The 12,568-nt window shown below is 40.7% G+C and overlaps 1 protein-coding gene across 2 annotated transcripts in view; it reads right to left on the bottom strand.

Annotated features, from left to right (window-relative positions):
• LOC128935191 (LIM zinc-binding domain-containing Nebulette) overlaps positions 1 to 11,983 on the bottom strand; it is a 247,603-nt gene extending 235,620 nt beyond the window's left edge. Inside the window, exons 1-2 of one of the 2 annotated variants that reach the window (XM_054273317.1) lie at positions 11,687 to 11,983; positions 10,631 to 10,725 (exon numbers count right to left, since the gene is read on the bottom strand). In XM_054273317.1, the coding sequence (XP_054129292.1) occupies positions 10,631 to 10,725; positions 11,687 to 11,755 (164 nt within the window). In that variant the 5' untranslated portion in view covers positions 11,756 to 11,983. Of the gene's footprint in view, positions 1 to 10,630; positions 10,726 to 10,955; positions 11,000 to 11,686 lie in introns of those variants that run through there. The other variant, XM_054273316.1, reaches the window with a different exon arrangement.
• Positions 11,984 to 12,568: the final 585 nt, after the last annotated feature.

The raw sequence follows: 12,568 nt of genomic DNA, 5'->3' as shown, positions 1-12,568 counted from the left end.
GTCACAGCTCCACAAAGATAGGAGTCATCCTGAAAGCTCTTTAACACAAGAGTAAGTACACAGCTTGACTAGATTGTATTCAAACTTTAGAATATCTATCCAAACTTCCTGAAACAAATAGTGGAGAAAATAATTATTTATAAATAGGGCTACATTTTTCAAGTTTTAAAAAAGTATCCATAGGTACTGAAGTAGCTTGGTAGCCTATAGAATCAAATATCTTTGTACATCTCTTACATTTCAAGACAGATTCCAAAAAATAAATCTTTGTTAATGTTAAATTGCTCATAATTAATAAATGCAAAACATCAACAGCACCAATCTAAATTATCACTGCTCAGAATATCCATCTTCATCTCAATGGAAAAAAGAAGAGTATTTACAATCTAGCCTTGCTGAATTAGACTACCAAAAAAACTAAGCACATTCTGTTTTCATTTTCACATGACTGTCACTGTACTTCATAGCTTCCCCTCAAGATTTTCATCTTTCTAGGAGCACTATTTGGTAGCCTAGCTCAGTGTACAGAAATAGTTTTCAGAGGGTATAAAACTGAGAAACCATATTTTTTCCCAATTGTCATGATATTTCTCATTAATTCATAACTTCATAACAATCACTTCACTGCATGTTCCTCAAAGCTGGATGAAGTAATCAGTGCCTGCAGTGGCAATAAACCTAATCACATTTCATATAACAGTATCTCCTCTTCTGAATATCAATTTCTTATTAAAATAATGGTAGAATTAAAGGAACCCAGACTGATCAAATATTCTGCAAGAACTCAGACCCCACTGTGTGATGAAGCATGGCATGCAGAAGACTGACCATTAACTCAATCCAAGCTCATCTACTTGGTCTTCCTATTTATCCTTCCAGCTTCTTCCATTCTTGTTAATATGGATTTCCAGCATTTCTGACACAACTATAACAGGAGCAACAAAGCAGTATAAATAGTGAGGTACCTGGAAATGTCTGTTTTATCTCTATTTTTATCTTCAGATCAAAATAATCCAAAAGCTCATGACAGGATTCATGATGATAGCAGCCCATTCCTAATCAAACACTCAAAAGTGAAAATATCTCAGAAAGTTTGCTACTGCTAAACTTAAAAGTTCAGCCAACATTTTTATAAATTATTTCTCTTTCCCATCTATCCTTGTTTCCTCTGGATGCACCCTCTTCTTTTCCCCTAGTGCAAGCAGACATCACCATTAAATGAGCTAAGTTCTGGGGAAAGTACTAGAGGTGTCACATTTCAGACAATACTATTCTTCTAAATATATATTTTGATACATTGTTATTTCCAGACTTTCTCCATTGCTCCTAACACTTTCATGCTAATGAGACAGTGTTTGAACAATATGCTAATAACTGTTCTAACAAGTTATTAGCCCTTTAAGAAGCTTTGCTTTTCAACACATGTATTTCCAGGCAGGTTCTTTAAAACATGTATTGGCACCTCCCTTACAGCAGCAACACACCAAGCATGCTGCCAGTTCTAACAGTGCTAATCATCTCCTGATCAAACACTTATTGAGCACTTCTGCTGCTAGAAATCCTCACACTGCTCCTTTTTCTTCTTGCATGACTGAGCAAATCCAGTCAGAAATGTCTCTTCCCTTCTGCATCTGCAGATACACACAACCAATACTATGCAACATAACACCCTGCTGTGTTGAATGTGTGCCACTCTACACTGTTCAGCAGAAATAGTTCATGCTTTTTTATTCAGTCAATTTATTTCCTCTTGCCACTTTTCCCCCTCTACAGACTTAGCCACTTGCATTTTAATTAAGTCTGAAATCAGCATCTTTTTTTTGCTTTAAATTTTTTTCTGAAGTATTTCTATATACAGTTTTCTCATGTCAAAAGGAATTGCATTACAAGTATTTAATTCTTCCAGAGTAAAACTGGAACAGAACAAAACAAAAACAGCTATGATCACTTAGTTTGCCAGGTTTAAAAAAAAAAAACACCTGAGGTATAACTAAATTAAAATGCAGCACAACTTTATTTTTAAATCTGTGAAATTGGCATTACACCAACACACCTGCATGAAAAAAACCTACTATTTAGAGAGGAAGAACATGATGGACTACCTCCACACATTTTCTCTCCTAAGAGGGAAAAAAACATAGTGTGAATTTTTGAAACTGTGAAGCATGAAAGGAAATTTGTCCAATATCCATATAGTTCTACATTTTTAGAAATCCTCTTTAAAGAGCAACTATGCACTTCCCAGAAAAGCCTTTGCACAGTTGTGACAGAATCTCATCTCATATGCTTAAATGACAACTGGTCAAATTTCAATTAGTTCTTAATTTTTAAGCTGCTGTAGGTCTCCTCTCAAGTGTGACACTGAGAGCATACTTTTGTACCCTCCTTGTACTAAGATGTGATGGGACCTGTTACCACCACACAATTGCTGCACAACCAAGAACAGAAGTTTTTGGAGAAGGAAAACAGGAGACATGGGGAGGAGAAAATACAAGAGACTCAAAATTCTGCACTACTTATCAGCCAGACTTTTGCCCCTAATACAACTGAAAATTAGAGAAGCAACATGGAGAGAAAGCAAGGGAAAACAGCTTGGCCAACTCTGATGTAACATCTACTCCAACATCAGAAGACAGAGAGAGGCAGGGAGAGAAGAAATTGATTGATCTGCAAATTAAGCAGAATTAATTGCAGGGTTTTTGTTCTCCAAAAAGCTGCAATATGAGATGGCATAACTGAAGGCAGCATGAACTGGCTGGTGTCATTTATAATGAGAGACCAGTTATTCAATAAATACTTCACCCACCTCCTTTTAGGGCAAACTTTTCCCTTATGAGTCCTGCCTACTATCTCCTTTTCAAGGGACTTCACACAGCCAAACACTGCCCTCAGCGTAACTTCTAAAATCCCTAAATTTAGCAAGTTTCTATAAGCACACCACAATATTCAAAATTATTAAAATAAAAGTACTTGACTACTCAGCCAAGATAGTTTATTGTCTGAATAATTACAGTAAGCTTTCACTGACATTGTATGTAAACAGCAACACATGCTGCCTGACACTGAGCTGACTGACATGATGCTGTCTTTCTCAATTGGCAATCACCACCTCTAAAAAATTCAAAATTGTATGAAAGACTGCAACATACTTATTTTTCTTCAAGCTTTATAAAATAGAGAGAGCATTTCAGGACAGCAGGTTTATTTGCTACCAACAGCAACATTAGCAGAGCGGCACAGAACTTCAAATTCAGCCAAGTGAAAACACTTAAGTTCTTTGGCAAATATGATGGGAGTTTCTATGGTTTAGAACACTGAAAACTCCAAACAGTTAAACCACAAAGTTGTTATCAAACCACACCATCAAGACTTCACAGGCTTGTTACAACTGGTTCCAAAACTCAAGCCATGCAATGAAAAGAAGCAAATTATGTAGAATCACAAAATTTAACCTATGGTTCTTGTTCTGCTGCCTTAATATTTTAATAAATATAATGGAATTAACTTCATCAACCTTTAGGACTGAGTACAGAAAGCAACAGCAAGAAAACTGAAGATTATCTTAAGCATCAACAGTTGCTAAAAGACTAGCAAGCAAAGAAAAACCCTCTTACCGAAACTGTCTCAATAATCACAATCCCCTGAGAATAAATTTAATATATTTTATGACTAAAAGTGCTGAGGATATGCATATGTTCTTCCTTGGAGAAATTATCTGCTATCTACAATAACCAATAATTATAGATATTAAAAACGCACATGTACTTGAGTCAAGACATCAAAGGCAACAGGTCAGGATTCCACACAGCAAAGTTTCTATGCTTAGTGCAGTCTTCAGTAAAATAAAATTAAATAAAATTAAATGTATTATATTCATCTGCGTATTTTCTATTTACTTGTCCCATCAACACTGTAAGTAATACTAAATTGTAATTATGCTTTGAAGCAACCACAGGGGCAACAACAGTATTTTACCTACAGGTAAAATATTAAAACATGAATTCCAAACACAGACCCTATACTCACATCAGGAACTAGACATGACAGAACCGGCTCAATGAAATCTGAGAATTCACCTGCTCTGAGAGAAAAGGTAACAATTCATCTCCCTCGGGGTTGTTTTTCTACTCCACTAGGACCAGCAGGGAAGCAGGTTTGGCGGCACTAAGCTCTAGGTCACCATGGTGCTCTCCAGAGTTTTCCACGATGAAACCCAAGGGACCTGCTGGAGCTGACAGTCCTCTCCCTGCACGCCCACCATGCAATTAATAGATGCAGATCTTGACCAAACGTGACATCAGGACATGGCCAATTAAACATGTTGAAACAGAACCCAAGAAATGGGTTTGTATCCCACTAATCAGATGCAGTCACAGCAATAAAAAACAGCCCAACCCTTCCCAAGATCTGAGTGTCAGTGATGATTATTCTTTAGTAATTACTTTGCAACTAACTACCATCTGCCTTATGCACATTATTCAGCAACTCTGACAAAGTGTTCTTATGTGCCTTCTTGGAACAGTTTAAATATATGCATCAAACACCTTTAAGAGACTTAAATATATTTTGCCTAAGAAGCTCCTTCAACTGCTCTAGCAAACAGACTCAGCTTTACTTTACATTACTGGATACCACCAATAGTAATTTGGACTGAATGCTGAATTACAAAGAACTGAGCAGCAGGAATGTATGTTTCTTCTAACTATAGTTGTCCCGTATATTTAAGCAGAATCTACATAAATATCCATTATTATGCTATTTCACAATTTTACTTTTTCTCACACAGAACTCAATGCTTGATCTAGCACCCCATGCATAGGTAGAGAAGATAAAGTAATTCTCTTATTGATCACTGCTCCCTACAGAAGGGAAGGCTGCATCAAACCACAGTGTACACACTGCTCCCAGTACCCTTGCAGGCCTTCAGGTAGCAATCTGGGTGATGAAATAAAGATTATACTTATTAAATTTGCGATGTGCTTCCAGGCTTTCTGGTGGGAGGGTTGACAGGTTGATAGGAGGGGGCTGTAAGCACATTAGAGAACAAAATTAGAATATAAAATGAACTTGACAAATTGGAGAAGCAGCCTAGGGAAAAAAAAGGAGATTTAGCTCAATGAGAACCAAGTGGAAGATTCTGTGTTTAGCCAAGAACAATTAGCTGCTCAGATAATGGATAATAACCACTGCTGAGGTAGCAATTCTGCATAAAAACATAGCCCACAAGAATCCAAATATAATTTAACAATAGTTCAGGTTTTACAACAGAAAAAATTAAAAGGCAAAGACTGTACTGGGATTTAGGAGAAAAATTATGTACAAGTACCCTTATTGTTGTACCAGCTCTGGTAATGTCCCATTGGGCACTGAAATGAAATATATACGCTTTGGAAATAATTGAAGGTAAAGAAACAAGAATTAATATAAAATACAATCCATCAGGATGAGGATAAAGTTAGAGCTGTTTTGTTTAAAGAAAAGATTGCTGAGGAGGGAAAAATGTTTTTAAATACTGGATCATACTCATACAATGCTGAACAAGAAGTAATGGACTTTAAAAATATAAGTGTAATTGGCTCTGAGCTGAGACCCTTACCAGCTGTCTTTCTAGCAATTCTGTTTTTCCATTACCCATTTAATAATTCATTTCAACGGGAAAGTCTTCAATACACAAAGCTAATAAAGTGATAAAGTGCAATCCTTGCTTTCTAGGAAGGTTTGCAAGAGAATTTATGGGTTGTTCCTTTTCCAGATAAGATGAAGAATTTGAAAAGCCTCTTTATTCTGTGCATTCTCCTTACTGCAACTCTTAGAAGTTACTCTATCAGATTTCAGGCTTATTCTCTCTGCTTCTTACATAAATTTCTTTCTTCCTGACATATTTAAATTGAGAAATAACCACCTGCTGAAATCAATACTGAAAACTAAGATAATGCTAACTATTTTTAGTTAGAATAATATCATCACACTCCTGGTCATCATCTTGAAATTCTCTCACTGGTAGAGAAAAAAGAAATAAAAAACATTCATGTTTCACAGCTAAAATCAAAGTTCTATACATAAGTTTGCCTTTCAAGACAATGGATTCCACTTAATGACCACATTCATCCACTGAGTAAAAGCAACTGCCTCTATTTTCCAGACTATGTGACTCTCCAGAAAGTTGTACCATGTTCTTACCATTTTCAAGCTGATATAAAATCACTTTTACATTTTTTTTTACCCCTCCCCGAGAGTATCCTAAAATGTAGAGTTTGACTGCACTTGCACATTAAAGCTGTAGTTCTTCTAACAACATCACAATATTTCAAATGTATTTTACTATTTCCTACTGGCACCAGTGACAAAGAAATTAAATCTAGGAGGAAAAAATAAAAGTGATTATGAGTTTTTCTTCATGTCAACAATCCACACTAAGACTGATGACAGTTGATGTAAATTTTAAGTTATGTAACCATTCCATATGGTGGCTGTCATATAAAAAAAACTTGAATGAAACTATCCTATGTGTAGGCAATTAGCAAAATTTTAGATACTAAGTATTTCAGAAGAATTTATTGCAATAGTGAGGTTGTTTTGGCAAGAGGGTACATCAGATTTATGGAACTTGAAGCTAGTATGTTTGCAGAAATTAAAAATTACATCTCTGTTGGATGTGTTCACACACACAGGAAAGTCTGTCTGCATCAGCAGGTAAAGCTAATGCAGAGAGAATATTCCAAAAATATGCATTTTAGCTTCTACATTTTGCATAAAAAGTAGTCTTGTGTTTTGGTCTAGTGAATCTGTCAAAAGGAGAATTTATATGAACATCCGTAAGAATAAGTTACCACAAAATCATCCTACATGATTCAATCATTTAACAAGCTTGAGAACACAAATGGTAAGTTGCCAAAAAGCCATTCCTTTCCTTGCATCATCTTGGTTATCTGCAGCTGGAAAGGGTCAGCTCTGAGTTTGCAAAAGACAAAAATATCAACTTTTCTTCTTGACATTTCCATGTATATTAAACAAGTATTTAATAACATCTATCTGCAGATATTAAGGTGGAATAGGGATTGAGATCTGCATCAAAGAATGGCTCATTCACCTGCTTCAGTCAATGCATAGCACCTGGCTGAACTACAAAATTATCTGAGCCTTTTGTTTCATCAACATTATTTCACAAATCAGGCAGCAATCCACAGTCATGGCATATCTAAATCAGACTGCAAATAAAAGGCAAGAGTAAAGTCGTTAAGGCAAACCCCACAGTGTCCACGTGCGCCTCAAGATGTTGTACATGAGGCCTTTCAGATGAAATGTTAATGCAAGTGAAGTGAGAAACACAATACTGTAAGTTATTATACAGCACTGTACCACTCAGAGGTCCCAGCTGAGACAAAAGCACCATACCATAAGCACTACACAAACAAGCAGAAGTAACTGTCTTGACTCAAACAGCTCACAAATCCATAGAGAAGGAAAAGTGAACAAAGCTGTTCAAACTTTTCTCTACAAGTGAGAGAACTGAAAGGTTTAAAGGACACAGTGAAAATTCCATGATCCAAAGATGACTCTTTTCAAAGCCATACTGTACACATACACACAAAGTTTTCCCTTTAACCTTGCTGTAAAATCTTAGACAGATCTACAGCTTACAGAAGCTATATCAGTAGCCCAGTCATTACTTTTGGTATCTCTTTATCACAAGGAAGGTATACAATCATTTAGATGGAAATGTGGCAAAATGTCCAACAAAAAACTTGCCTTTAAAAAAAGCAGAATCCTGTATTCACAAAATTTCTGCCCTTTTCTAATGGTCACCAAATTAAAGTACTTTGCAATATATTCCTTCATGGTTTGCTAGTTCCTGTTACTATGTCTGACCTGACTCTCTACACCAAAAATATAGTTTGAACAACCACAAATGAGCATTTTGTTATATTACAAAACCAATTATGTTTTACAATTAAATATCTTCTGATCTTTGCCAGTAAAGTAACAAAATTCATTCATTTCAGCTACTGAATACAGAAAAGAAAGGACAATTTTAAGACTGAAGGTCAAAACATATTAAATAAATTTATCTGACCTGTGAATTATCAAAGCACATACAGATATTATAAAAGATACATGTTTTCCAACTTGTCCTTATGAAAAACTAACTATGCTTTCCAAACCTGTTGAACAACTTCATGGCATTCCTCTCCCATGCAGATTAGTGCATACTTGTTCACTTTTATCTACAAATAGGGCTCTTATCAATGGATGGCCTCAATAAACAGTTCAGTAGTAATTACTGTTTGTCAAGTGTTAGTAGGTGTTTGTATGAGTAAATTTACATTCTTTTCTTTGCAGATTTTATGATCAAGCAGCATTTAACAAAAAAATGGATTTGCTTCTTACTAATAAAAACAGAATAAGACACATCATAATTTGTAATACTGTAATGGTGTCTGCCTTGTAAATTAGTTACCTTGAGATGCAAAGATTCTCTCAAAATTTAAACCAACTGTATTTTCAAAACACAGTTTTGCAAAAACATCCTAGCTGTCCTCTGAAGAATATTAAAGTTTGTTGAAACCACAAAGCAGACCTTAGTCTTCCCTTTATGGTTCCACAGAATACCTGAAATTATTTACATTATATGATTAAAGTTTGTCATTAAAAAATGGGGGGGGGTGGGGCATAAAACCCCACCAAACATTAGTTTACTAAAAGTTAAGACCAAAATGCACATTGTTGATATTACACATTATATTTTCTCTCTTTTAGTGGAAAAAAAATCCCCCATTCTTTAAATAGTTTTACATTGCTGCTTGCTATTTCATACATCAGGTTTGAGAGACATTTCAAAAGTAGAGATTATTTTTTCAAGGCTCGCTCTCACAAAGCTCATTAAAGCAACTGCCAGGAAGAATAGCACCTGAATGGTACATAACAGATCCATCCGTCATCCTTACTCCCCCTCATCCATCAACAGAGGGACACACACAAGCCATAACTGCATACATGAAAAACTCTCCTACAACAGAAGTTAAATGTGAACAGCTTGGAAACCCCCATGTATCAGCATGAAGGAGATTTTATAAACAGACAGTCTTATTAAGTACAAGTAAGTATCAGATTAGATGAGAAAGATCCAGCAACCAAAGCATCATCACTGAAATTCAACCACCAAAATGTAGGTAAAAGGCACCTACCTATCAGAGCTATAATTACTGTAAAGGTTGTAAGCCTGTGCTTGAGCTCAGACAGTACCACATGCAGGGTCCCTTCCAGGGCCAACGCTCTGGGTTAGTCTCAGCTTGCAGCATCCATCCCACCTGCTGGAGCAGGACTCTCTCCCTGCACTGCCCTCCCAGCCCGTGGCACTGGCAGCACGCCCCACTCTGTTAGCAGAGCTCTAATGCCACCCTCCACACTGTGTGCAGCGCTGGAGGAAAGCTAGGAAGTTGCATATGTAACTCCATATGCTCCCAAAGCAATCCAAGTACAACTGTGCACACTGAAACAGGTGTTTCAAGTTTTGGCAGCACAGCAGATTTATAGCATAATTTGTATTTTAGACCCTGACTGGATTCAATTTTAGCCTGAAAGAAATGACTGTATGCTGTTAAACTTTTCTGTTATGGCCAGCCATAGACTGTCTTCTTCAACATCAAACAAATATTTTAAGTTAACTATAGGAGAGTATTTCTAAAGAAAAATAAAACATGTCCATAGCTTCAAAACTCTGTCTCTTAAAACAGGTATTAGGTACATAAAGGTGAAAACAGCAACAACATACAAGCTATATATAAGATCACATTTGAGTCCAAAATCTTAAGACCTATCCTTCTAAAACAGCATATTATTTAGAAACCATTAGGTTTCTAAAGATTAAAACACACTGAAATGCAGTTAGCAAATTTCAGAAGCACAGTACAAATAACAATAAGCAACTTTTTTTCTCAGTGTATCAAATGCTCTTCTGCAGTATTTGCAAGCCAAGTATCAAATCACACTTCAAAATCCACACAACAATAAAATCTAAAAGTTGAATGCAACGCGAGTATACTATAGTATAATCAAACCAAAATATATCCATTTTCTTAATCAAAATTTAAGAGAATAGCAAAATAGCATGAAGCAGCAGAGGCAAGAATTTTGTAAATTCCTAGCTTAGAAATATGAGATATGTGGAAAAACTAACAGTTTTAAAAACAGGCTGTCATGATTTCTAACAGGGTATTGTCTCTGGTGAACTACACAACCGAGAGGCACTTTGTTTTCTTATTACAAAATGCTGATCAGGTCCATAACCCTGAATAGAGAGCTGCATAATGGACAACTGTAATCCAGCACTGCCAATAATGAATGTAGCAGGAGTCAGTACTAGATCCAACACTTTCTGGGAGGAAAAAACCCTGTATCCTCAGATCTGATATGAAAACACTGCCTAAACACATCATAATCAAATAGTTTCATCTTCTATCACACCAATGCAAGTAGAATACCCCATCTGAAAAGATACTGAACTGCTCTAGACTGCACTGCTCTCTCTAGATTAAGTTTTTACAGCACGACAATACCTATTTGACAATATCCACAGCCAGGTTTTCTTTTCATGTGCATTTCTGCAAGACTTGACATTTACAATACTTACGCATTGCAATAAGGTTTCTTTTCATATCCTTTGTAGTTATTCATGTTCAGAGCCATTTTGCAAACTTCACAGTGGAAACATCCTTTATGCCAGTACTGTAAATAAATGTAAAGTAGAATTACTTATGGTACTGATATTTTGAAAGCAGTGGTAGGGTATTGTAAATATATAAACACAATTACTTGTAAATATTTTGGCCATGCATTATAGGTCTCTTAACTAAATCAAAATAATTACTTTCACATGAAACCAAAGGTACTTCTGAAACACTCTCAGAAATGTAAATTCTCTACTAAGGTGAATGCCAAGACCCCCGCATGCTGACCTTGCCAGGATAATTTTTAAGATAACTGAAGCAGGACTTTGACGTTTTCCCTGTTTAAAAACAAACAAACAAAAAAACCTACGCCGCTTGCTAAGAATGCAATACTACGCGAATGCAATCACTAACTAATGTGACGGCTGGCTTTTAGGTACGCCGCACAGACACTAAATTTAGCACATAATACGGCATTTTCCTCCTGTGCCTTCCACTGCCTCGCCGTGCCTTTCCGGGGACGGTAATTTGGCGCATCCCTCACAGCCTCACTGTTGTTTTCACGGACCGACCGCGCTGGGCTGGAGCCGGTGCCACCGGGGCCGCCCCCGCGGGACGGGGCTGTCGCTGCCCGCACCGAGCCGGCCATGGCGCCGGGGGCACCCGAAACCGCCGCGGCTCGGGGAGGCACCGGCAACTACAGCCGCGAAAGGGCCGCCTACAACTTCACCCTCGGGGAGCCGGGGGTAGCCGGGCACCGTCATTGCCGGGCGGGCACCGCAGGGCGCTGCGGGCCCCGCTGGCCCCGCGGCGGCGGCGACACGGCGGCTGCCCCCGCCGGCGGTGACAGCGCGGGGGCCGGCGCAGCGGCGGCCCTGGAAACGCTGCATTTGCCACCTGCCGGCTCGCCCCGGTGCCCCGCCGGCCCGGCCCTGCCCTGCCCGCCCCGCCGGAGCCGCGGGGAGCGGGACGGGCACGCCCGGGAGGCGCCGTCCCCGCCCTCCCCCGCGCCCCAGCACCTTGTCCAGGCAGTTGACTTTCTCGGTGGGATAGACCACTTTGCCACAGCGGGCGCACTGGGGGTTCATTTTGCGGCTCCTCTGGGGCGGCGGCTCCGGCGGGCGGCGGCGGCCGAGGCTGCGGTGCGGCGGGCTGCGCTGGACGGGGCTGCTGGAGGCCGATCTACCATCCCCTGCCCTGGCGGGGACGCCGGGGGTCCTCAGCGGCTGCGGGCGGGCGAGGAGGTCATCGGCGGCGGCTGTGGAGGAAGCGGCGCTCCAGCTGACTGCGGCTCGGCAGCATGTGCGAGTGGGCGGGCGGGGAGCCGGCGCTGCTGCCGCCCCCGCCGCTCGCCGCCCGCCCCCGCCGCCTCCCCCGTGTGCCTGCGCGCTCGGCTCGCCGCGCCGCGGGCTCCGTGACTCACGCCGAGCCCCGCGCTGCAGCCGCAAGCGAAGCCAAGCCCACCGGCGCGGCCCGCAGCGAGGGGAGGGCAGAACGGGAGGGCGAGCCCCGCGCCGCAGCCGCCCCGAGCGGAGAGAGATGGCTGTAATGGGGGGGGGGACCCGCTGCGCCTCTGAGCGCACCTGCCCGGGACTCGCCGGGGCGGGGCCGGCCCCTGCGAGAGGGAGGGAGAGGGAGATGGACATGAGCGTGGAGATGGAGAGCGAGAGCGCGGGGCAGCGACGGCGCTGCCGGGGCCGCGGGGAGCTCCCCGAAGTGAGGCCCGAGGCCTGGCCGTGCGCCCGTGGGCACCTGCCGGCCGCGGCCTCCCTCCCTCAGCCCCGCAGGCTCCGCGGGTGCGGAACGCCCCAGCGCAGCCCCAGCCCTGCGGCCCGATGGGCTCTCGGGAGCCGCGCTGCAGCCTGGCCCGGGCTGGGTCTCGCCGGGTCTCACCAGCGGTC

Source organism: Melozone crissalis, unplaced genomic scaffold (assembly GCF_028551555.1).
Source record: "Melozone crissalis strain CALT ecotype California unplaced genomic scaffold, PUWL_Pcris_2 ptg000016l_1, whole genome shotgun sequence".
Taxonomy (NCBI): domain Eukaryota; kingdom Metazoa; phylum Chordata; class Aves; order Passeriformes; family Passerellidae; genus Melozone; species Melozone crissalis.
Note: the sequence above shows the minus strand (reverse complement) of the source record. Positions and strands in the feature narration are given on the sequence as shown.